This window comes from Nuphar pumila, chromosome 6, assembly GCF_984573655.1.
Source record: "Nuphar pumila chromosome 6, dmNupPumi1.hap1.1, whole genome shotgun sequence".
NCBI lineage: Eukaryota > Viridiplantae > Streptophyta > Magnoliopsida > Nymphaeales > Nymphaeaceae > Nuphar > Nuphar pumila.
The window spans coordinates 17,491,590-17,519,436 of record NC_143254.1 but is presented as its reverse complement, the minus strand read 5'-3'; the positions used below and the strand labels follow the sequence as shown (position 1 = coordinate 17,519,436).

At 36.7% G+C, this 27,847-nt stretch overlaps 1 protein-coding gene across 3 annotated transcripts; it reads left to right on the top strand.

Annotated features, from left to right (window-relative positions):
- Positions 1–27,286, top strand: LOC149834153 (uncharacterized). Of its 3 annotated transcripts, XM_090011252.1 has the most exons (9): positions 147–193; positions 267–320; positions 749–1,654; positions 24,548–24,736; positions 24,902–24,993; positions 25,672–25,731; positions 26,041–26,110; positions 26,449–26,652; positions 26,806–27,286. In XM_090011252.1, exons 3-9 carry the CDS (start codon positions 1,058–1,060, stop codon positions 27,202–27,204), a joined length of 1,611 nt encoding a protein of 536 aa, XP_089867378.1. In that variant the 5' UTR covers positions 147–193; positions 267–320; positions 749–1,057; the 3' UTR covers positions 27,205–27,286. The 3 variants fall into 3 exon arrangements, with proteins under 3 accessions (XP_089867379.1, XP_089867377.1, XP_089867378.1); XM_090011253.1 differs by having other exon boundaries at positions 1–320; positions 26,509–26,652; XM_090011251.1 differs by having other exon boundaries at positions 1–320.
- The last annotated feature ends 561 nt before the right edge of the window (positions 27,287–27,847 follow it).

Here is a 27,847-nt window from a genome sequence, read left to right as displayed (position 1 = left end):
TCTCTGCTTTCTCGGTAACCGACTTCGCCTACTGGCTGTCCGAGTAAGCCTTCCTCAGAATCGTTCTCTTCTCTCTCGTGTCCTTCCCAATAATGCGCCAAAAGCTATTCATTCGTTTCGTTGACACTGCATTTCTCCCACATCATCAGATGGAATATCACCCACGCATTTATTTGGTGCTTTCCTAGAAGAGGTGACTCTGTGTGTGTGTGTTTAACCATGAATCATGAAGACTTAGCTATTTTATATTGATTGTTTCTGCAAAGCGTGGGTGTGAGGAGAATTCTCTCTTTTGCAGTTGGGTGTCAACCTTTGGCCATGTAAGCCTTTCTCTAACATTCTCTTTGTGTAAGCATGTAACGCTTGGCGCATTTTGGCACTGTTCTGTTTCGGTTTTATCTCCTTCTCTTAATTTAGGATAGAGAAGATGGTTTCTTTTATCTTCTTTGCTTGCTTGTTGGTTATGGATGGGAAATTTGCCTTGCTTAAGCCGTCTCCAAACTCACGGGGGACGTGTCCTTTGCTGCGAGGCCAAAGCTGGGTGTACTCCCTGGTGGGCATAGGGGGCCTGAGGTTTAACCCCAATGTGAACGGGGCAGGCTTTTCGAAAAAAAAAGGGTGTCCCTACTCTTGAAGTTCAACAAAAAGTTGAATATCTGGCATTCGAGAAGTTTGAATCATAGAATGGTCGTTTTTCTTTTTTGGGGTTTTCGCCGTAGAAGCCGAAAGTGTGATTTTCTATTTGCAGGTATGTTCCTGGAAGGAGTGCAAGCCTCTGGTTTTCGTGAGGTAATGAAATGAAAGCTTCAGTAAATGTGCTTGGGCTTGTTATGTTAATCAGGGAATTGTGCTTGGCAGATGTTTCCAAAGAATCTCTTGAAATAGGTGAGAGAGAAATGGCTTCAAGAACAGAGGTTCATGCGAATCTTTAATCTTTCTTGATTCTTGATAGCTTGAGATTTTTTTCTATGCCCGTCAGATTCTTCCTTCAAGCAAATTTTGAGAAAACCTCATCTAAAAACAAACTTGATAGAAAATGAGCGATTGAGCAGAAACAATGAAGGTAAGCATAGAGAATGACAAAGACCAAACTCACAAAGAGCCTTCAAATGGACATGAACCTTGGACAGATGGGCTTATTTGTGCATTCGAGTTCATTCGGTACCACGACAGGAGAAGATATTTTAAACCAGGCTTGAAAATCCACTCCGTCAGACGTTGTGGGAGTCAAGAGCTGGACAACCAAGACCAGAAGGGTGCAGCTGCTGATGCTGCTCTTTTGGAAGAAAGTGAAGGTACTAATGAATGTATTTTTCGCAAGAGCCAAGTCACCAAAGAGATCTTGGAGAGCCATTGGGATCCAATTGGATGGGAAAGAATTTCTGAACTTGTCAAATCTGTGCAAGTTGACGAAGATAGAGTTGCAAAAATGATAGAGTTAAGCGATGACGATGAGGATCACACTGTTGCAGACATAGCAACCCCATACTGGGAAAAACCAGCTGGTCCTACATGGTGGTGTCATGTGTTTCCAGGCCATCCATTTGTCGATTCATGGTTACGAAATGCACAGTGGTTACATCCTGCAATTAGTACCGCACTAAGAGATGAAAGTCGTCTGATCAGTGAGCGGATGAAGCACCTGTACTATGAGGTTGTTTTTTGAACTCTTTCTAGTATCTGCAACTTCCTGTTTTTCAGAGTTCACAGGTTTGATGGGCTTTCTATTTTTCTTCTCAGTTGCTTAGTAGTTTTGCTTTATGAAAAAAAAATGTATCGAGTGTTTTCTTATTTTATCATGTTTTGTTTCGTTCATTCCCGATTATACACTTCTGTCCTTTAGAATATTCATTTTTGGGAGATCATTCTGTTGCATAATTTGTTTAATCCTCATCTTTGTGAGAGTTTAGTAGAATGTTAGAACATAACTAATCTAGATTGATGTTCAAAGATGGTAATTTGATCATTGCTATGCTTACTATAACCAATTTTGTTAATAGTTAGTGTGGAAGGCTCTCATAGGTTCCTTCCTTTGGCATCCTAGGCAAAGCATATGATGTTGGTTCTTGTGAATGGCTTGCTGCAGTATGTCTCTTCAAACTTGACTGATATGAGGCATTCAAAGAAAAATCCATGGACAGAATCTGTTTATCATATCTATAGGATAACCCCTGGATGCCAGAAGGCATCTGTGGATCATGGTTCAACCAGATATCCTGTTTAGATAGTGGAAAGATTAACCTTCATGCCCTCATTGGACAACAAGGCTTGTAGAAGCACCTGCCTATTCTCAAAATCAAAAGTGAAAATACCAGAAAGTTGGATGGACAAGGGAAGCTCTCTATTCTTGGTCCTCTTGTATTTGAACCAAATTTACGTACTAAAAAATTTTCCATCTTTCATTTTGCTCTTCTTATATGACAACAAAAATGAAAGTTTTAAGTCTATTTTCGAGCCTAGAGGGTGATCTTGTCTGCCATTGGCCTCTATGGTGGAATCTGTCTGGAGGGCCTTATAGTAGATTAGTCTATGGTAGATGTCAGTGGGTCAAGCTAATACAACTTGTGGTCTTAATTGAACGTATTTGTAGTTGAAACATTCTAGCTTTGACCTTAAGACGGTAACTGACTATTCACCTTTCACTTTAATGTAGAGTTAATGTCCAGGCATCCTATACATGTATTGAAATTTGTTCAATATACATTACACTTTAATGCCTTTGTGGCTGGGTATCCAAAATAGTATGTAAACGGTAAAGCCTACTTGTATTTTGTAGCATAGATAACCCCTTTGGTTACTATGCACCTTGGCCTTCATTGTTCCACAAGCCATGGTTTCATAAAACGGAAAATGACCATAATTTGCTAAAAATCCCATAATTTGCTAAAATCTGCTCGATGACCAAAACCTCAAATAACCAACTTCTTAGGACCTTTTTACCCTTAGCATGTTCGAAACTCACAAAGTTCGTGCGATATATCGCTCTGCTTGTTGGGTATCCCAAACTCTCACTTAAAAAGAGGTCTGTATGTTTTTATTGCAGACCCCAAGAAGCACACAAAAAATCATGTTATTTATGCGTCTTCTCTGTTTAATCGTAAAATCACAAATACCTTAGTAAAATCACATATTTTATACCAAAGTTGGGGGAAATTATGGAAACCCCTTTTCTCATTTCTTTAACCCTCACTTAAATATATGTTCACACATTTTTGCGATCTTTATGAAGCGCGCAAAAACAAGTGTTGTGAACCTCCTTATGATCATAACTTCGTAAATACCTTAGTAAAATCTTATATATCTTGTACCTATAAAATGTGATTTTCATGAGAAAAATACTTATTTTGTGTTGCGAACATAAGGAATTTTTGGACGTGACATATTTGTATCTCTACATAATTAAATATGCGATATTCTTATAAAATATGCGGATTTTCGTACGAGCATAGTATAAAAGCAAAACTAGGTTTTCAAAAAAACTAAGGTTATTGTGGTATCCAACCAGTAAAAAATTATGGCCATTTTCCTAGGGCTAAGCATCAGCGATGAGAACATCGACGAAAAATCATCGATGGCGGGTTATTCTAGTAAGCACTATAATGAAATGGTGATATTCAACTATCACCACCAAAGTCCACCAAATGAATACACAAGTGAACAATCAACGAAGAAAAACTCATAATGTAGTCCACACACAAAACCCAGGAAGGGGTATTCTCACAAAACCCACACAAGTGTCACACAAGAGATACAAATAGTATTATTTTATTAATGAGAGAATACAAGAATGCATAGCTACAAAGAGGGGATCATCCCCTTTTTATATACAACAAGAGAGACCAATAGAGCCGTTGGAGCCAAGTCCAACGGACTGTAAACCTTTCTAGTCAACTTAGGTTGACTAGAATAAAAAGAAGAAAATAAAAAAAACAAAAACAAAAACAAAAACTAAAAGACTATATACACTGTTGAGACTAAGAGGTTTTAAGTTAAAGTTTTTTCTAAACTAGAGGTTATTTGAAATTTAATGTTTAATGAGGGACTTGAGTGTAATTTCTTTCTTTGGCCTCTCTCTATTTAATATAGAGATTAGCCCTAATCTAAGTGAACGAGTTCTCTCATTTCTATACAGCCGTCTCTCTCCCTGCCTCGTTTTTTGTGTTTGTTTTCATATCTTCTACATGGTATCAGAGCGGTAGATTTCGGGAGCGTGATCGATCTACACCAACGAGAAAAAAAACCCAAAACAAAACAGAAAGGGTTGGAAACAAGTGTGCTGCTCTTCTAGTTTTTTTTTGATCTGATGACAGATCTGTGACACGATGATTGTGTGTCATTAAGATCGGGATATGACAAGTTTTTTTTAAGTTGCTCGAAAAAAAAACAAATTTTTTGGCTATCGTGATTTATATGGGAGCAGCTATCGTGATTTCTATGTTTCTACGTGCGCATATTATCATTGGTCGTGAATCTGGGTGCCGAGTTCTTCTCAGATCTTATTTGGGTGTTTGATTTCAGACGTGATTCCTTGCTGTGTCGTGAAATTTTTTTCAGCCGTAACATGCTGTCGTTGGTCGTGAATCTGGGTGCTGAGTTCTTCTTAGATCTTATTTGGTTGTTCGTTTTCAGAAGATCAATATCAGCAGTCGTGATTCCCTGCTGTGTCGTGAATTTTTTTTTCAGTCGTAACATGTGTGCTGTGAAAACAGAATGTTAATATCAATTTTTTTGTGGAAGCAGCAGGCGTGATCCCCTGCTGTGTGGAAACATATGTTGTTTGTGGGAAGTTTTTAATTAGTACAGCTGCTGGTCGTAGTATATGCTGATGTGTGATTGTACCACACGCTATTGTCTGGGTCACTTGTCGCCTGTCAAGATTTCATTTTTGGTGTGACAGCTTGTGTAGTCGTGGACTTGCCTGACGTGTGATTATAACACACGCTGTTCACGTGAGTAAATCTGATTTTTTTTTGCAGCTGAAATAGGATTCAATATTTAGTATGGGTGAAACTTCGAAATGTGATTCCAAAATTGAAAATATTGGGGAGTATAAGGCTTTTGCAAATCCCTTCTCGTATGGTTCCTCTGTAAGGTTAAATGAAACTAACTATGCCAGGTGGTCCAGAACTTTTATGATGTCGGTATTTGGACATCGTAGAAAACATATTTTGTTGGAAGATGAACCCAATGAAAAGGTTGGAAAATACGTTACTTGGGACGAAGATAATGACATAGTTATGTCATGGATCATGAATAGTGTCGAACCCCATATTGCAGGTGGTTTAATTTACTATCATACAACAAAAAAAATATGGAACAATCTTCGAGATACGTACTCACAAGAGACTAATGTGAGTCGTATCCTGCAAGTCGAACATGAGATATATAATTTGCAGCAGAGCGATCAGACCTTGGCCCAGTACTATGCCTCCGTCAAAGCTGCGTTTGAAAGACTCAATGCTCACAGGCCTCTTTGTTGTTCGAAGCAAAAGGATCATCAAGAACAAACTATGGTTGCTCGGTTTCTTACAGGTTTATCTTCAGAATTCTCTGTTGCAAAAGTCCAAATGTTGACTGGATCAGATGTTCCTACTCTTGCTGATGCATATAATCGTCTGAGTAGACTTGCGATTTCTCTTCCACAATCTCAGCCTGTGACCTAGTCATCTGCTCTAGTTGTCTCGTCTGGTTATGGGCGTGGAAATATTCAGAATATCAGAGGACGAGGTCGTGGGCGAGGTATAGGAGGGGAGGAAAACTTCAATGTACATTCTGTGGAAAATCTGGACATTTAGAAGATCGTTGCTGAGATAAGCATGGTCGGCCAACCTCTTCTTCATCCAAGTCATATGCTCCAAAAGCAAATGTTACTACACTAGAGGCAATAAATGTACATGATAATATCTCTGCAAGTGACAATATCACCCTCAATCGAGCAGAATATGATGAGCTGATAGCTCTTCGCCCTTCGAGTTCCACCCCTCCTGTAGCCGGTGTTGCCTACTCAACAGGGAATCATCTTCATCTGAATGATAGTAAGTGGATTATTGACTCTGGTGCATCCAGACACTTGTGTGGAAATTCGCTTGTCTTTTCAGATCTAAAGGATATTATTGTTCATCGAGGAGTCTCATTAGCCGATGGAAGTTCCTCACCGGTTGTCGGTCAGGGAAATATTTCTATATCCTCCACCTTACAGTTGAAAAATGTTCTTCATGCTCCTAACTTTCCTCAAAGTTTACTCTCTGTTAGTTGCTTTACAAAAGAACTAAACTGTAGAGTAATATTTGATCCGATGGGTTGTCTTTTTCAAGATTTGCTGACGGGGAAGAAGATTGGTGGAGGCTATGAAGAAAATGGAGTCTACTACCTACATCATCCAGTGGGTAATGTTTATGCTGCAGTGGAACACTCCAGTCCTGTTCAGTGGCATCGTTGTCTTGGTCATCCTTCATTGTCAAAGCTTCGTTCTGTCTTCCCTCAAATTCCTTCAACTACATCATTTTAGTGTGAAGCATGTCAGTTGGGCAAGCATCATCGAAGTTCGTTTCCTTCGAGTCAAAGTCAGTCTAGTCATAAAGTTTTTGAACTTCTTCATGCAGATGTATGGGGTCCTAGTAAGATTCCTACTAGGACTCAGTGTCGATATTATCTTGTTATTGTTGATGATTTCTCTAAGTTATCATGAGTGTTTTTAATAAAAGAACGATCTGAAGTTCCAAGTATTATTAAATCCCTAATTCTTGAAATAAAAACACAGTTTGAATCTGTTGTCAAGATTGTTCGCACTGATAATGCTCTTGAGTTTAAATCAAAAGTTCTGTTACAATTTTACCAAGATTATGGCATTCAACCCTAAACTACCTGAGCCTATTCATCTCAACAAAATGGGGTGGCTGAGCAAAAACACTGGCACTTGCTTGATGTTGCTCGGACCCTTATGATTCAATCCAACGTTCCTGCGCTATATTGGGGTGATGCGATTACGACTGCTTGTTATCTGATCAACCACATGCCTTCATCTTTTGTGGGTGATCAAATTCCATTACATATCCTAAAACCTAATGCCCCCACTCTTCTCTTTCTCGCAAAAAATATTTGGATGTGTTTGTTTTGTACACAAACTTGGCCCTGATCGTGATAAATTAGCTACTCAAGCTACAAAATGCATATTTATAGGTTATCCCAAAAATCAAAAGGGATATCGATGTTATGATCCTATTTCTCACCGAGAGTATGTCAGTGCAGATGTATCTTTCTTGGAATCCACTCCATATTACTCTAGTACCGGTTCCCCGCTGCAGGTTGATCCAGCTGAGTCTTTTCCATTACCTATACCTCCTTTTTCTTTGGAATCTGTGCCCTCATTACCGAACCAAACTTCATCCTCTTCAAGATTTAATAATCCTCCATTGGTATATGTGCATAGAGCTCCACCTCCGCAAGTGCCTTCATCTTCTTCTTCTCCTGAGGTAAGTACTACTGACAATAGTGATCTTCATGATGATGATAAGAGGCCTATTGCTCTACGCAAGGGGACACGACAATGTACCTTATATCCCATATCTCATTTTGTCTCCGATGCCAGAATTGGAAATCAGATGAAAACTTTTATTTCAGCCTTATCTGCTGAAACTATTCCTCTGAACTATCAACATGCAGAGCTTGATAACCGCTGGAAGCTGGCTATGCAAGAAGAAATGGATGCTTTAGTATCTCAGCATACATGGGATCTAGTTGATTCCCCAGTAGATGCTGACATTGTTGGATGCAAATGGGTATATACAATAAAGTACAAATCTGATGGTTCTATTGAAAGGTACAAGGCCAAATTAGTAGCAAAAGGGTATACTCAGACATATGGTATTGATTTCTTTGAAACCTTTTCTCCTGTTGCACGGATGGGTACCATTCGTCTTGTCCTCTCAATAGCTGTTCAGCATGGTTGAAGCTTGTGCCAATTAGATGTGAAAAATGCATTTCTATATGGGGATCTATCTGAGACAGTTTACATGCAGCAACCTCCAAGATTCGAGGTTGAGGGGGAGTGTCAGAAGGTGTGTAGATTGAGAAAGGCGGTTTATGGCTTGAAACAAAGTCCGCGTGCATGGTTTCAAAAGTTGTTTGAAGTGATGTCACGTTTTGGCTTTAATAAGTCAGCGGCAGATCATACACTATTTATCAAGAAAACTAACTCAGGCATAGTTGTAATGGTTGTATATGTGGATGACATCATTCTTACAGGAGACAATGTGAAAGATATTGAAGCCACAAAGGCTCATCTTCAAAAACACTTTGTTACAAAAGACCTTGGTTCACTTAGATATTTTCTGGGTATAGAAGTTGCTAGGAGCCATGAAGGGATAGTTTTGTCTCAACGGAAGTATGTTCTTGACTTATGAAAGGAAACAAGAATGTTGGGAGCTAAACCAACAAATATTCCCATGGACCATAAAGTTCAGTTGTTTGAAGAAGGGTTAAAACCGGTTGATAGCAAAAGCTATCGCTCCCTAGTAGGGAAGCTACTGTATGTAACTGTGACCAGGTCGGATAGTGCTTTAGCAGTAAGCAAAGTTAGCCAGTTTATGGGCAAACAAACTGAGGTACACTGAAATGCAGATATAATGATTCTCAGATATCTAAAATCTTCTCCTGGAAAGGGGTTATTGTTCAGAAAAGGTGGAACTCTGGAGATAGTGGCCTATTCTGATGCTGACTATGCAGGATCTGTAGTGGATAAAAAATCTACCACAGGATTCTGTGTTTCTGGGAGACAACTTGATTTCTTGGAGAAGTAAGAAACAAAATGTGGTTTCTAGGTCGAGTGCAGAATCAGAATATCGGGCTATGGCCCAAACTGCTGCTGAATTGATGTTGGGTTCGTACTGTTCTTCATGATCTTCAGGTGAAGGTTTCCTCTCCTATGACCATGATGTGTGATAACAAGGCTGCCACATATATAACGAACAATCTTGTCTTTCATGAGAGAACAAAACACATTGAGGTTGATTGCCACTATGTAAGAGATATGGTTCAAGCTGGTCATATCACTACCAAATATCTAAAGTCGGAAGACCAAGTTGCAGATATGTTTACAAAGCCTCTTGCTAGACCAAATTTCTCAAAATGTTGTGACAAGCTGAGCATGATTGATATCTATGCTCCAGCTTGAGGGGGAGTGTTGAGACTAAGAGGTTTTAAGTTAAAGTTTTTTCTAAACTAGAGGTTATTTGAAATTTAATGTTTAATGAGGGACTTGAGTGTAATTTCTTTCTTTGGCCTCTCTCTATTTAATATAGAGATTAGCCCTAATCTAAGTGAACGAGTTCTCTCATTTCTATACAGTCGTCTCTCTCTCTGCCTCAGTTTCTGTGTTTGTTTTCAGATCTTCTACATACACAAATATATATACATAATATATATATATATATATATATATATATATATATGCATTCCTACATATATGCACATTTTAACACTCCCTCGCAAACTTATGGTATGATAACCGAAAGTTTGCCTAAGAGAAAGTGAAATCAAGGAGCTGCGAGAGGTTTGATAAAGAAATCTGTCAATTGATACTCGGATATAACGTATAGTAGAACAATAGCGCCATTTAGATACTCCTCTCGAACATAGTAACAGTCCATCTCGATGTGTTTGGTGCGCTCATGCAGAGTTTGGTTGCCGACAATGTAGATGAAACTTTTGTTGTCACAACACAATCGTAAAGCTCCTGATATTTGAACTCACATATTGACCAACAATCTTCTAAGCCACGCTACCTCCATCATTGTTGTAGTTATAGCTCAATATTCAGCTTCAATTGAAGAAGGAGAAACTTTTTGCTGCTTTTTGCATCATGAAATTAGAGATTCACCTAAGAAAACACAAAATTTCATGGTTGTCTCTTATTAAGACCATCTCCCAAATCAACATCAGTATAATCAATTAAATCCAAGATAGATAAATGCCTTGATAAATAGAATGCTTAATATTTAATAATGCATAAAATAGCTCCCATATGAACATAAGTGGGAGCGTGCTGAAATTGACTCGCTATGTGTATAACATGTGTTATATCAGGTCTAGTGATTGAGAGATAAGAAAGAGCTCCGATTAATTGGCTATAAGGCGTAGGATCTGCAAGTGGTTTTTTTTTTTTGCATTCACAATCTCTAGAGTATCAACTTTCTTGTCATCTGGGATATTAGACCTGGAAACATCAAAGGCAAACTTAGACTGAGACAATAGATAACCTCTAGGAGAGTAAACAACTTTAATCCCTAAAAAATATTTTTAAAATCCGAAATCAGTCATTTCAAAATGAGCTTTGAGAAGCTTTTTAATGTTTTCAAATCTCTTATTATCTTCGGTGATGATCGTATCGTTCACATAGAGAAGAAGAATGACAATATCTGCATAAGACAACTTAATAAATAATGCAATGTTAGACAAACAAGATCAAAATTCAATATCAAGAATGACTTGACTAAACATATCATATTTGGCTTTCAATGGTTGTTTAAGACCATAAAGAGCTTTATCTAAATGAAGAACTTTTCCTTTTAAGAATAGTTACACCAGGCGGAGCTTCCATATATACTTCTTTAATTAGGTTTCCATTAAGAAATGCATTTTAACATCCATCTGGTATATAGACCATTTTTTAATAGAGGCTAAGGTAATAAAGTCCTAACAATGATCATCCTAGTAACTGGGGCAAAGGTTTCTTTGTAATCTATGCCATATTTTTGGAAATAACCCTTAACTAACCTAACTTTGTATTGTTCAAGAGTTTCATCACTCTTGGTTTTCACCTTAAATACTCATCTACGACCTATGAGCTTCTTTCCATGTGGGATATCTTGAATAGTCCAAGTCTTGGCTCTTTCTAAGGTTTCTAGTTATACTCTCATGGCTTCTATCCACTAAGGATGTTCTCCAACTTGAGCATATGTAGAGAGTTCTAAATATGAATGAATTAAAGCAATATATTTGTTATACTTAGATTAAGGAGTCATAGGACAAATTTCCCTGGTGGTTTTGAGATTCTAGGCAACCTTATAGTTGATACTTCAGACTGGCTTTCAGTGTTGAAATATTTTTCTAATGTACATGGTTGTTTAGGATCCCTACACCTAGAGTATTTTAAACAATTTTTATCCTTATGAGATTGCTCTTCATTGTCATGTGATTGGTCTTTATTTACCAAATCATTTCTAGGTTCATAATCTTCACTAAGATCATACTCACAATCATCACCATATTTTGGAATTAGATCTAACAAGAAGGAATACTCGGTTATTTCCTTAAGACTTTTAAAGTAAAAAAATCTTTTCTTTTCCAATACATTTTTAGAAATATACAATTTTTCATTTTTAAAATCGAAACACCTGTAGCCTTTTTGGTTATCTGCATAACTAAAAAAGACACAAGAAATAGCACGAGGAGAAAGTTTATTATTTTTGTTGTTATAAATGTTTCCAAAAACTCTTAATCTAGAGTAATATGAGGTTAATTTAAAAAGTTTTTCAACTGGTGATATATTTTGCAAAATGGAAGATGGCATTATATTGATAAAATATACAACAGTTAAAGTTGCTTCGGCCCAAAATTCTTTTGGTACTTTGTTATAAGTATTAGAATATATTAGAATATGGGATGGATATGGATCCATTCAATAAAGGATCCATATCCATTCCCGGGTTTTGTATTTTAATGTAATATGAGTTACTAATACAGGGACACTTTTGTCCATGTGTAAATTATTGTAACCCTATTAAGGCTAATGAAGTATTAGCGCAACCTGTGTGAAGAATACTGGCTGTCGATTCCCAACAATATCAGAGCTCTCTCTCTCTCTCTCGTCTTTGATTTCCGCAGGAGTTCTGACATGGTATCAGAGCAACGACAGGTCTGGGCATAAAAATCTCTTCATCAGGAACGTGAAAAGCACATCTTCATCTCTTCTTCAGTCAACCGAGTCTTTCTCATTCAGAGACTAAGATCCTTCAGCCGAGTCCCCTTCATCTTCTTCAGCCGAACCCAACAGTAGATCCTTCAGTGAGTCCCCTCTATCTGCATCAGCCGAACCCAACAGCCCAGTCTAAAGCCCTCTTCTAAACAGGTCGAGTTTCCTGTTTCCCATCCAGTTTTGCTTTATCATCTTCTAATATCTATTTTTTCTAGTTTCTACCGTGAAAATTTATTGATCGAGTTTTCAATTTTCCATTTGTTTTGCTTCATCATCTTCTAATATCTATTTTTCTAGTTTCTGTCGTGGAAATCTATTTTTTAGTTTCCTGTTGATTCATCGTATTTAACATCTAATATTCTGATATTAGAAAAGTCGAGTTTCCTGGTTTTCCAACCAGGAATCAGCCTGTGATATCCTCATTCATTCGACCTTCGTTTCCTCATTCATTTTCTGTCAAACTTTCCATACACTAAATATATATATATATATATATATATATATAACTCTCATTTCTCTTGTCGTGACATTGTGCCGATTTCTGTCAATTGTGTCAGTTTATGATAAAACAACCCAGTTTCAGCCACTAGTGTTATTTTCCAAAAAAAAAAAATTTGTAACAGTTGTCAACAAGCTTACAAATGGATACTTCAGCCAATTCGGGTTTTTCTTCCAATTTCCTGGGGCAGCTAGTTTCAGAAAAGCTAACTACAAACAACTATCTGACTTGGAAAAGGCAAATTGCTTCTTTTATTCGAAGTCAAGACCTTTCAGGTCACTTGGATGACTCCACTCCAATGCCCCCCGAATTCATCACAACCGAAGCCAAAGAGGATGGAGGATTGCCGAATATTGTTCGCAATCCTGCATTTGTTTCTTGGATGAAGCGCGATCAGGCCCTTGTCGCATACATCACTTCCACGTTATCACAAGAAGTACTGATTTCCATTCCTGATGATTGCACATCCAAAGTTTTGTGGGAGGATTTAGCTCAGACCTACTCTCAGATATTGGAGGCCAAAGTGCTGCTTCTCAAACACGAATTTCAGATGTTAAAAAAAGGGGCAATGAGCATCATTGAATTCTTAAATCAAGTCAAAAGCATCACAGATCAGTTAGCCATGGTTGTATATCCAGTGTCAGATAAAGAAAAGGTGCATCAGACACTAAATGCTCTAGGATCAGAATATCATGTTCTTGTGACGTCTTTATTGTGCCTACCTACGCTACTCAGTTTTGAAGAATTACGTGCCAAACTCTTTCAGTACGAGATGACTCTGAAAAGCATGTCTGATGCTTCAACAGGACAATCATCTACGCATGAGGTTCTTGCCACAGGGATAATAGCTGATCGTTCACGAGGAGGACGTGGCAGAAGCAGGGCAACTCCAATCCAGGGTGGACGTGGGTTACTACCTACACCAAGTTTCAATGTCAGTTTTTCAAAGAATGTTCCCATATGCTACCAGTGTAACAAACGTGGTTACATCAAAGCCAACTGCTGGTTCAATCCACAAAATCGGAATAGAACACAAAATAATAGAAATGCTGCTATATCAGGAACTGCAGGTACATTTCGAGTCAGTGATGGTGCTAAGGATCTTCTCTTATCTGCGATGACCAACTTGAATCTGAAACAGAGTGATGATGGAATATGATATGTTGACTCTGGGACAGAAGCTCATGTCATTGGCAATGCAGGTAAGTTCTCTATTTTGACTCCTTATCTTGGTAAATCTAATATTGTAACTGGAGATGGGACTTACCACCCTATTTCAAACATAGGCAATGTCCTCATTCCTTTGCCCGAGTCATCTATTCCTTTATCTGATGTTGTTCATGCGCCAAATATAAAGAAAAATATTATCTCTGTTTCTAAGTTTGTTGACTCTACCAATTCATCTGTTTAATTTACTCTTACTTTTGTCTTTGTCAAGGATCTTCAAACGAAGGAGATGTTCGCTAAAGGAGAGCAACGTGAAAACATGTATGTCTTCAATGAAGATCCAGCCTCCAGTGTCCTGAAGCCCAAGTCTGATCATGTCTCCAAAAGCGTCTTAAGTATATCCAAATGTAATAAGCCAGATCTTTGACATTCTCGTCTTGGTCATTGTAGTCAAGTCTTTATTGAAAAGTTAGTGTCCAGTGGTTTTCTTTCAGAGTCTGTTTCACCTTCATTGAAGGATAAAATGTGTCTCAGTTGTCAGGTATGCAAAAGTCATGTACTTTTTTTCATCAAATAAATAAAAGAGCCTCCATGCCCTTTGAAATAATATGTTCTGGTGTTTGGGGCCCAACCCCCAATCCTTCCTCTTCTGGAAGCAAATATTATGTATCTTTTATTGACAGTTTCTCTCGTTTTACCTGGATATTCTTTATGAAATACAAATCAGAGGTTTTTCTCATCTTTCGTCACTTTCATGCCTATGTTAAAACTCAATTCTCCCAAAACATTCAAATTCTCCAATGTGATGGAGGTGGTGAGCATTCTTCCAAAGAATTTTTAGATTTTCTCTAAGATAATGGGATACATCGTAGAGTTTCTTGCCCGTACACTCCACAACAAAATGGAATTGCTGAACATAAACATAAACATATTGTGGAAAATGCAATGAGTATGATGCATGGTTGTAACTTGCCCATTAATCTTTGGACTGAAGCTTTTCACACTGCCACTCATGTGATAAATCGTCTTCCTATGCTTATCCTTGAAAATCAATCTCCCTATTATCTTCTCTTTGGTGTACATCTTGATTATGATGAGTTACGAGTTTTTGGATGCACATGTTATGTACACATTGACAAATCCATGAGAACTAAATTTCAGGACAAAGCTTCCATATGCCAATTTGTTGGTTATGCAGATGAACATAAGGGTTACAGGTGCTATGACCCTGCCAATAAGAAAATCAGAATTTCCAGAAATGTTGTTTTTGATGAAAATAGTTTTCTGGACAGTAAAGCAAATCACAATCGAGAACATAGTGACGCAGCTGGTAATTGGTACGATCCATGGCTTAGTGCTGAACTTATTTCACATACTAAGATACTATTTTGACCTCTGAAGGCATACATGGTGAGACAGTTTCAGATGATGCACCACAAACAACATGTCTGAGATACAAAGGTAATGTGTATACCAGGAGACCCAGAGATCAAACAAATGTACTTGCTGAAGAACACGTTGCATTGTCTGATAACAGAGAAGCACCAAGAAGATCAGGCAAGGTAAAACATTCTATTGAAAAATGGGTTAGCTATGACAACTTTTCTATGGACTTTCGAAATTTTCTATCCAAGATTGAAAAACATGATGAACCACTTGGTTTTCATCAAGCTGTCCAATCCAACAAATGGATTGAAGCGATGAATGAGGAGATCGAGGCACTTCATGAGTATCAAACATGGAAGATAGTTGGCCGTCCTCCAGATAAGAATGTTGTTGGTTCTAAATGGGTATATAAAATTAAATATAAACCGGATGGTAGCATTGAACGATACAAGGCACGTCTTGTAGCCAAGGGTTTCACTCAAGAATATGGTCAGGATTACGATGAGACATTCAGCCCAGTAGTGAAAATGAGAATTATTCGCATCATACTTGGCTTGGCAATTGAACATGGCTGGATCCTTAGTCAGCTTGATGTTAAAAATGCATTCCTTTATGGAAATTTAATGGAAGAGGTCTACATGGAGCAACCTCAAGGTTATATAGAGGGAGACCCAAAAGAGTATGTATGCAAATTAACCAGAGCTTTGTATGGTTTGAAGCAAGCTTCCAAGTCATGGTTCGAAAGCTTCTCCTTAGAAATTAAGAAGCATGGTTTCTTTCGTTCCCAACTAGATCATTCTCTGTTTATATACAGGAATGATACCACCCTGGTTTTCTTACTCATATATGTTGATGATATTGTGATCACTGGTAATGCTCCAGACCACATTCAACAAATTAAAGCTTTATTGAGTATGCAATTCAAAATGAAAGACCTTGGGGAACTGAGATACTTTCTTGGTGTAGAGGTGGACAGACAAGATAACAAAATGTCATTAACTCAACACAAATACACTCTTTATCTTCTGGCTAAAGCAGGAATGACAGATTGTAAACCTCTACCTACACCCAGTGTTGTCAACCAAAAGCTTAGTATTTGTGATGGTGAGTTATATCTTGATGCAGTCAAGTATCGCAGTTTAGTGGGTATGTTGCAATATCTTACTTTTACTAGACCAGACATTGTATATTCTGTTAATCAAGTAGCTCAGTTCATGCATGAACCAAAGACTGGTCACATGGATGCTGTCAAACGCATCCTTCGCTATCTAAAAGGAATGGTAGGTGATGGACTTACATATATTCAATCTTCATGAAAGTCACCAAAACATAACATACTGGCCTATACAGATGCAGACTGGGCAGGGGATCTAGATGAGAGGAGGCCTGTTTCAGGATACTGTGTTTTCATTTGAAGAAATCTTGTCTCATGGAGTAGCAGAAAACAGAAGGTTGTGGCAAGGTCTAGCACAGAGGTAGAGTATAGATCTATGACAACCACCACTGCAGAAGTGACCTGGATTAGGCATCTACTTACAGAGATGGGAGAGGATATCTCAAATTCGACACTTATGTGTGATAATAAAAGTGCTATACAAATTGCATTCAATCCTATTAATCACAATCGAACTAAGCATATTGAGATTGATCAACATTTCATCAGACAAAAGATAGCAGACAAAGAGATTGAGCCAGTTTATGTGCCTTCAGAAGACCAAATTGCCGATATGTTTACAAAAGGTCTTACAAGTCACCGTTTCTGGTATCTGAAGAACAAGTTGCACATGGTTCACTCCCATGCACAACTTGAGGGAGGGTATTAAAATATATTAGAATATGAGATGGATATGGATCCATTCAATAAAGGATCCATATCCATTCCGTGGTTTTGTATTTTAATGTAATATGAGTTACTAATACAGGGGCACTTTTGTCCATGTGTAAATTATTGTAACCCTATTAAGGCTAATGAAGTATTAGCGCAGCCTGTGTGAAGAATACTGGCTGCCGATTCCCAACAATATCAGAGCTCTCTCTCTCATCTTTGATTTCTGCAGGAGTTCTGACAATAAGGTCCTTGTGGTTTCTATAATATGCCTATGCTTTCTTTCAATCAAACCATTCAGCTTGGCGTGTGAGAATATGATATTTGGTGTGTAATGCCATGAAAATTTAGATAATCTTTAAACTCTTTTGATAAAAAATCTTTTCCTGAATCAGTGCGTAAAAAAAATATCATTTTTAAATTTACTTTTAACTAAGTTATAAAATATTTTGAATTGAAAAAAAACTTCAGATTTATGTTTAAGAAAATAGATTCAAGTATGCTTAAAAAATCATCAACGAAAATTACATAGTAAGCATATCCACCTTTAGATATATACATCTGAATGAATTAAATCAAGTGGTCTAGAAGAAAAAAAAGTTCTTTCTTGGAAAACCAATCTCTTCATTTTGCCAAGAATACAATATTCACAGGTAAAACTTTGAGAATTACAAAATTTTTCTAAATTCAGGAAGTACTGAATTTTAGATACATTAGGGTGGCCAATTCTCTTATGCCATAAATTCAAATATACTTTCTGAACATTATAAAACAAAGTATTCCTGGGAATTTTCAAAAAAACCATGTAATATAGGCCTTTCCTATGGCCTTCCCCAATCAGCTTCCCTAACTAGCAATCCTGCACCCAACAACCATTAGAGAAGGAGACGTTACATCCATGATAAGATATTTGTGAAACAGATAAAATATTCAAATTTAATTTAGGAATAAATCTGTCTTTTGAAATAATGTTTTTTTTTTCTAATTTTGATAAATTAAAAAAAAAATTATTCCTTTTATCTCAAGAGATGTACCATCAGCAACAAACACATTGGACACACTTGAGTTTCCGTGACATTCAGATAAAATATCACTATTAGTTGTCATGTGAAACAAGGCATCAGAGTCAAGAGGCAAAGGATTTTTACTGGGATCTGAGAAAGACAAAACAACGACTCCGGTGGATGAAGATGTTCCTTTGAGAAGAGGTTGAAGAACTTCTATAAGTTGAGCAAGGTACATGATTCTTGAGTAAGAGTAATGTCATTTGGCTCTTGTGGAGAGCTAACCGAGGCAACTTTTTTCTCATAAGTCATTCTAAGTTTCGGACATTAGGGCCTTATGTGTCCTGGTTCATGCCAATAGTGGAAAATCACTTTTTTCTTATCATACTAATTTCGTTGTCTTCTATAGTACAGTGGTTTGTAAGTACGTATGTAATTTCTTGGTCTAGACATTGCAAGAACCAAGTCATCCTCATTCTTGGTGGAGCGTTTCTTTTACATATTCTCCTCCATACTTAATTCTACTATAGTGTTTTTAATAAAGAGAACTTTTCCTCTATGAAGAAGAACGGACTTAGTGGATTTGAATTCTGACCTCAATCCATTGAAGAATTGGTAAAAATGCTCTGCATCTATTTGTTTTTGGCAGAGTTTTATATCTTTGGGACAATGCCATTTTGGTTTTAGAAGAGCCAACTCTTCCCAAAGCTCGGACAATTCGTTATAGTATTCTCTAATACTTTTGTCTCCTTGAGTTATATTATAGATTTTGTCTTGCAAATTGCATCTTAAGAGAATACATTTTCTTAAGGTAATCTCATGCCTTGTTTGCTGGTTCAAATTTGGCAAGGCTAGAGCACCTTTTTATATCAACACTACTAATAAGTCAAGACCTATGTCACATGGGTGCGAGTGCGGGTGCTCGGCACTTCCAAAAAACCTGGGTGTGGCAGGGGCAAAAATGTATATATATATATATATATATATATATATATATATATATATATATATATATATATATATATATATATATATATATATATATATATAAGGGGGTCCGGGGGTTCCCCTGGCGCGGGTTGGGAGTCCAATTTTTTTTGCTGGTGTGTGTGTTTGTTTGAAGACTCGTTACCCACGTTCTGCTTGTTGTGTACTTTGAGGCAACAAGACAAAATTGATGAAACGAAAGGATTGGCAATCCCAGCCTGCTGCGTTCTGCTGATTGTCATGATTCAATCATGTCTGAAACTCCCTATCACGAAAAAAAATATAAGCGCAAGATTTGATGCGGTTTGTTGGAGAGAGAGTCTTCATGAGGCCTACGACTCCACTGCCGATTTTTCAAATTTCATTTTATATACAGCTGCACAAAGATGACAGCTAAAAGAAATTTATTGGATTTGACATGTGAAAAAGAGAGGTCTACACAAGGCTACAGCTGGAGCACCGAGATACTAATAGTTTTTATTCTACACAAGGCTACATCTCGTCAGGAGAACAATGAATACTAATAGCCAGCAAGGCTACCACCATCATTATTATTTATTATGGAGAGAGAAAATCCTTTACGAAAAAGAAGGATCTGGATGGTTTTAAAAGTGCCCCTTTACAAAACAAGAACAGTAGCAGCAAGCAGCTGTTAGCAGATTTTTTTTTTTAAATTCCGCAGCCCATTTCACAGGGCAATTTTTTTTTAAAAAAAAAATTCAAAAAAAAATAGACCAAAATGATCCTGGGTGCGGTCAACGCACCCAGGATCAGGTTGACCGCACCTGGTGCCGCACCCGCACCCGTGTCGAGTCGCGTCGACGCGGGTGCGGCACCCTGCTAGCCGAATCCCTGTGACATAGGTCAAGACATAATCTTGACATGCCCCATTCTCCATTCCTTCAATTTCTTCTCATAGGTGGCCATAGCCTTACTTTTTTCAACCTGCGTAAGAGATACTTCTTTTTCATCCTCTACCTTGGGTTCTAGATCGGTCCCATCAACTAGACCCCATAACCCTTTTCTCCGTATAAATAATTAAAAGCATTTAGTTTTATGGGTTTAATGATGACATTTTCTTTGTCATCCATTGTTACAAGGCTTAAGAGAGATTGAAAGAGAAGATAAGGATAAAGAAGAGAAAATGAAGAAGAGACAATGTGAAGAACACGAGCGCACTCCACCACTAAACAAGCACCATCGATGGATCACACAATCACTTGAATCTTTAAATGCACAATAACAATCACACGGGCACTTGCACAATCACGATCTCACGAACACTTGAATAAGAGTGATGCGAGCTTCAACACATACAAGCTCTGATACCATGTAATGAAATGGTAATATTCAGATATCACCACCAAAGTCCACCAAATGAATACACTAGTGGACAATCAACGAAGAAAAACTCACAATGGAGTTCACACACAAAACCCACAAAGGGTATTCTTACAAAATCCACACAAGATATAAAAATAATAGTATTTTATTAATGAGAGAATGCATAGCTACAAATAGTGGAACCATCCCCTTTTTATATACAACAAGAGAGGCCCATAGAGCCGTTGGAGCTAGTCCAACGACTATATTTCTAAGTTAACTAGAATAAAAAAAAGAAAAATTAAAAACTAAAAGACTATGCAAAAAATATATATATGTATATATGTATTCCTATATATATACATTTTAACATCTTATTATGGGTGGGATAGGAAACAAAAGTCCGCAAGTTGTTCGCAAGTGTTGTAGTTGATCATCTGAAAATCCGTTCTCTATGATAAGAATGTGAATGATGATGATATAGAATCGATGGGGGTCCGTGGCTGTAACGAACTGTGATAGATAGATTTGTTGGGTGATGATAATATAGAATCGATGGTATACTATATTTTTTCCCCATCAACACGGATGACGTATCTTACAGTTAGCGTTTGATCACATGGTATAGGTGAGAGAGGAAAAATCAAGACAACACAGAGTGTAGGATTAACAATGGTATACTGTGTTTTCTCCTTATCAAAGATGCGGTCACATCAAACATTCTTGAGGCCCAAGAGATGGAGGTACCTCTGCATATACTCTGTTTTTTCCCCATCAAAGAGGCAGTGATAAGCAACATTCTTGTGAAAGAATGAAATGAATGCAATGTATGAGCGACTTCATTTTGTGAAAGAATGAAATGAATGCAATGCATTACTATTCATTCATTTTGTGAAAGAATGACATGAATGCAATGTATGAGCAACTTCGTTTTGTGAAAAAATAGAATGAATGCAATGTACGAGCGACTTTATTTTGTGAAATAATGGAATGAATGCAATATATGAGTGCTTTCATTTTGTGAAAGAATGTAATGAATACAAACGAGTCCACATATATTTTATGCGAAGATGAGGAAGCCTTCATATATTTTTATCACGAAGTCCTCATAAAATATAGGCAGACTTTCTCATCCTCACCAATATTGGTCATTTTTCGCCTATATTTTATGCAGATCCTTCCGAAGGGGCTTGAGCCATCAGTGAGATACCACTTCGTGAGGTTCGCAAAAGAATTTGTGTGATCTACCTTTTAGCCAGAGGATGTGATACAACTTCATTCAATTCATTCAAACTAAACTTGTTCATGCATATATTTATTATATTCATTCCATTCATTTAAAAATGGACCATGCATATATTTATTATATTCATTCCATTCATTTAAAAATAGACCTGCTCATACATATATATTCATTCCCGTCATTCGAAAATGAACCTGCTCATATATATGTTCATTCTATTAATTAAAAAATGAATATGTTACAAAAAGTGTTATAAAAAACGCGCTTTAAGGCGCAAAAGGCACGCCTCGCCTTGAGGTGTGACCCTCTGTGCCTCAAGGCACAAGATTTCTGAGACATAATCAACAAGATTTTTGTAGGTTAATCTCATATATTTTCCAGTTATTTTAGTTATGTAATAAGTTTCTTAGTATATTACTATATTTTAACTTTTGTTGGTTAATCTCGTATATTTTTCAGTTATTCAGTCATGTAATTAGTTTCTTAATGTATTTTAATTTTTGTTGGTTAATCTCATATATTTTCCAGTTATGTAATCCGTTTTTTAGTTACTTTTATATGTTAATCTCATATTTTTTAGAATAATCTCATATGTTTTAACTTTTGTAGGTTAATCTCATATATTTTTCAGTTATTTCAGTTATGTAATCAGTTTCTTAGTATATTTTAACTTTTGTTGGTTAATCTCATTTATTTTCCAGTTATGTAATCAGTTTTTAGTTACTTTTATATGTTAATCTCACATTTTTTAGAATAATCTCATATATTTTAACTTTTGTAGGTTAATCTCATATATTTTCCAGTTATTTCAGTTATGTAATCAGTTTCTTAGTATATTTTAACTTTTGTTGGTTAATCTCATATATTTTTCAGTTATATAATCAGTTTTTTAGTTACTATTATATGTTAATCTCATATTTTTTAGAATAATCTCATATATTTTAACTTTTGTTGGTAAATCTCATATATTTTCTAGTTATGTAATCATTTTTTTAGTTACTTTTATATGTTAATCTCATATTTTTTAGAATAATCTCATATATTTTAACTTTTGTAGGTTAATCTCATATATTTTCCAGTTATTTCAGTTATGTAATCAGTTTCTTAGTATACTTTAACTTTTTTTGGTTAATCTCATATATTTTCCAGTTATATAATAAGTTTTTAGTTACTTTTATATGTTGGTCTCATATTTTTAGTACTTATTTGAGATTTTCTATTTCTTATTGGTTGTTATTTCATCAATAAAGCATTTCTTTATTTATTTGTATTTTTAGATATTTTTGTTATAATTTTTTTTATTTTAAAGAGGTCGGGGTAGGCCTAGGAAGACTTGGATGGAGATGATAGGAAAGGATATGAATGCTTTGAACCTCACCGAGGACATGGCGTTGGATAGAAATGATTGGAGGAAAAGGATTCATGTGGAAGACCCAAAATGAATTTCTTTTTTGGTTCATATCGCTGACCCCAATTGTTTTGGGATGAAGGCGTAGTTGTTGTTGTTGTTGTTGTTGTTGTTTGTTATAATTTTTTTTAAAGTTTTAAAAAAAAAATTGAGGCTTACGCTTTACGCCTCACCTTGGTTTTTTGGTAGAGCGCCTCGCTATGCCTCAATGCTTTTCACAACACTGGTTACAAACATTCACAGTATATAGCTCATTATTAGAGGGCTTGGTGGACTACGTCACATAGTTTCATTAATTGATAAAATAGGGAAAGACTCAACATCTGGGGGTTCGTTCTTTGGCTTCTTAATGCCAGTCGGGTTACTATTTTTATCCGTAGACCCTCTCTTCTATCGAGCAAATAATAGAGGCAAAACTGTCTCCTCTACAGTGAATCCTGCAATCCGACCTAGAACATGCACTTGTTCTTCCAAGGGCCATGTCATCCATCCCTTGTTGTTCCAAAATCTTCTACACTATCGCTTTTTAAAGGCGAAAACAAACCCTAAAATGCAAAATGCCACTTTTTTACTATCGAAACGTCGTTGCAAAAATCAAAGCGTCACAATTAATGTTGGTAGGGATTTTAACAAAAAAATGGAGAGATTCACATTTATTAATTTATTAAAATTTAATATTTTTTTTCAAAAATTCCAAAAAAAAATCATGAAAAATAAAAAAATTAGCAAAAATTTTAAAAAAATCATAACACATGAAACAATGATGAATTGCACAAAATATAACCATAAAATCACATATAAAGCATTTGTCTCTGAGCTGCATAAGAAATTCTCAAACATCAACTATCTCACAAGAACAATGCAAAATGTTAAATACGTTGCAATTAAGAACATGTCACAATACTCATGCTTTCATATTACATAAATAAAAATATTATGGCAATAGCTGCACTTGATTTTCAAACAGTTTTCACTCATTACTTGAGCACCCTATTGCCATGCTGGATCATTTGATGCCATCTTTATTGGAGTGTGAAACCTGATTTCTACCTTGATATAAATCCCTAATTTTCGAAAATCCAAAGGTAGGGGTTTGAAGGTGTGAGACCCGAGGCAAAATTTTTTTGGAGAGTATTTTTGTAATTTTACTCGTAACATAGATTTTTTTACCTTAACCCACTTCCTTGAGTGAAAAAAATGTGAAAATGCACTCTTGCTTGGGCAAACCGCAAAAGCCTTCTCTTTTGCGCACGGATCGACCCCTAAATCGCTCTCACGACTCCTAGGGTGCGTGGATACCCCTCTAATGGCCTCGACACATGAGGAAGTCGGCCCTCAACAGGTCTTTAAAACCTAAAAAATGAAAAACAAGTTTTGGTCCTTTTTAAAGTGTGTCAAAGGTGTATCTACGATATACCCTGTATCGTACTATACATATGATACAGATGTATCGTGTCGCTTTTGCCCATAGTAACGATACAGTACGGTACAATACTTACAACACACATGAAGAAGCGAATACAATGTGAGAAACACAGACACCAGGTGTAAAATGCAATTAGTGCCTTGCAAAGACCCTGTATCACCCTATTTTGTTGGCCTATATTATGTGTTTTCTATCCATGCTTTCACTTCCACAGCAAGACTATGTTGTTCGTGTTTCTGAAGTGACTACTACTTTTCTTGTTACCATGAGTAAATTTCAGCTAATAAATGGTGGATTTCGTATAGGTTCCAGTCAGGGTTGCTGGCGGCCTATTGTTTGAACTCCTGGGGCAGTCTGTAGGTGATCCATTTTCTTTTGAGGATGATATTCCGATTGTTCTTCGATCATGGCAGGCACAAAACTTTCTGGTCACTGCATTACATTTGAAGGGAGTCTCGTCAAACATTAACGTCTTGGGGATTTCTGAAGTTCAGGTACTTCATTTTAAATTAATGCAATAATGCCCTGAAAGCGACGATCTATTTTTGTATCTTTCCTCTGTCTAATCCTGGGTTTAATAAATGAGTACACAATTTGTTTGTAAGCATGATTTCTTATTGGAAATGTCTACTTAGCTTTATCCATCGAGTTTGCTTCAGGACCTTCTTCTTGCTGGTGGTAGTAAATCTCCAAAATCAGCTCATGAACTAGTTGCAAATTTAGCCTGTCGCCTCACACGTTGGGATGATAGGTACTGACTTTATGCATTCTTCTATTGTACATGATATAAAATTCTGGACTATTGGAATGACTTACTATATGCATGTGGTGAACAATCCAGTCATATATCAGTATCAATTAGGTGTTGTCAATTGATGTTGCTGGTCTATTTTCTATGAATTTCAAAAAAACAGAAAAATATTTATTCATCAATCTATTTTTATGCTTATATTTAGCAAGCTATGGTTACTAAGGAAATTTGTGATCGTTAAGTTGGCTGCTTCCTACTAAATTACCTTGGTGTGATATTTGACCAGGACCGAGTCTTCTTATTTATAGATATTATTTTGTCCGGAATTTCGACCCTATGCAAGAAATGCACTATAATGGTTTGATATGCTTTCATGTGAAATGTATCATTTGGAGGGCCATCTGTTCCAGCTTGAAGGGTTTAGTTCTTGAGAGATTCCCGTTGTGACTATATTTAGGGCTTTAATAGTAACAAAGATGTATTTCTATGATCACTTCTTGGAACTACATTCCATTGCATGTTTTCATTTGAGCTGCTTGAGATGTCAAAAGCTTTAACATAGATCCTCATTTAGATTAGCCTGATGTTGATTATACCTCTTGTTATTGGATTTTTTGATGTACTTTTCAAAGAGGCTGGACATTTTTTTTAATATTGTTTTGATATTTGTTCCTTAAGGTTGTTTCGGAAGAATATATTCGGAGCATCAGATGAGGTTGAGTTGAAATTTGTGAACAGGTAATTTCATGCCCGTCTTGCTATATTTTTCTTTTTTCTTTTTTTTTCATTGTTGCCATCTTGCCAGGGATACTGATTTTGGACCAATAATTCATGCTTGCCTTTTTTTTTTGTATTTTTATCTTTTGAACTAAAGGCATAAAGATTAAGGCTTGAGTACCAGAGCGCTTCACATCATTGCACTTTGTATTGAATCCTCTATTTTGAGGAAATTTCCGTGGTTTATTTGGATTATGGCTTTCCTAGTTAGATATTCTCCTTTCAACTTATACTTTTGGCATTTGGCCTGATGAAATTATTTGTCGATAGGAGAAACAATGAAGACCTGAATCTGATGAGTATAATTTTAAATCAAGAAATTAAAAGGTTGTCAACTCAGGTATGTTCATCTAGTTTTGATGTTATAATTGCTCAATTGAATGCTAATAAGTGTTAATTTTCATTCATAGACTCTTTATCTATTGAATTTTCTTGATATACACAAATGTCTATTTTCTAGATATACACAAATAAGCTCACATTATAGCCCTACACTCCTACGCATTACACTTTGGATTGCTTAGCACAAACTTGTTTAATGAGCATGCAGACGGAGGGTTGCTTTTCAAAATAAGCAAATCTAGCACAAAACATTTTATTCATGTAACCACAGTAGGTGCTGGATACTTGTCAACTTTGACCGGTTCCGTCATTCTTGCTAAGATTGGAACATCCTAGGTCATCCGAGTGAAGTGGTCATTACATGCAAGGGAGGAAATAATTTTTGAGCTTCTTCAGCATTTGAGAGGCCATGCTACAAAACTTGCACTAGAGGACATACGAAAGAGTACAAGAGGAATGATAGAGGAGCAAGAAGCAGTTCGGGCTCGTCTGTTCACGATTCAAGATGTCATGCAGAGCACTGTCAGGGCTTGGTTGCAGGTACATTTCTTTTCTAATTATATACCTGCAAGTGCAATCTAATGCTTTCGTTGCAGGAATCCACATGCATGCATTCCCTTGTAATACAAATGCATAAAGAGCATTGCCTGTTTATGTGTATTTCTCATAAATGTATTGATATTTTGCTTTCAGGACAAAAGTGTCCGCATTACGCACAATTTGGCTGTTTTTGGGGGCTGTGGACTTGTGCTATCAATCATCACTGGGCTCTTTGGAATAAATGTAGATGGTATACCAGGAGCCACATCAACACCCTATGCTTTTGGTCTTTTTACTGCCATTCTTGTCCTAATAGGCAGCATCTTGATCGGGTTTGGGATGTTGTACCTTGGGTTAAGGAAACCCATAACAGAGGAGCAGATTAATGTGAGAAGAGTAGAGCTTCAAGATATGGTTAAAGCATTCCAACATGATGCAGAGGCTCATGTAAAAGTCAGGCAAGGACCACAAGGCTTCAGTAGGCATGACCTTCCACCTACAGCTGCTGATCTGCTGCCAGATGATGCTGATTACATTCTTATTGAGCAATAACATTTTGCTTGAATAAGAGCAGCTTTACATAATCAACATATGCATAGTATAAGGATTTGCTTTCTTTGTTATCGAATAAGAGCAGTTTCTATTTTTTTTTTCTGTCTACTCTGCCTCGCAAGGGCTTTGTGGCAAAGGCAATTATGACTTAATTTAGCATCTTTGGGAATTGTCTCAACCGATAGGCAAAGTTATGGCAGTATGATATAACGTTGGGCCTTGCTTTCTTTCAGGAAAGAAGGAAGGCAGACGAAGTGAAATCAGCTTGAGTGGCTTTCTTGATCAAGGTAAAACATCATTCATAGGCGAGCTAATTGTCCTATGTCTAATTGAGAGTGCAAATATGTTAGATGAATGGTATGATAAAATGATTACGATGATGAATTGATACATGTTGTAGGTGGTCTTGGGACTTTGAAGATGAATATATGTTGGCATGAAGTTGCCGTGAGTCCCATCTCTTCTAGCATCAGTAATCAGCCTTGCAGTAATGTTTTTTCTCTCTTTTCTTGCTAAGCCTTGTACGAGTGCATACTTGTGGAGTCCCTAGTACTTATCCAAGGGGCATTACTGTAACTGGCAATTACTTGTATACGTTAATGTCCATAGAATTAAGAGTGTTAATACATCATAAAATAATGAA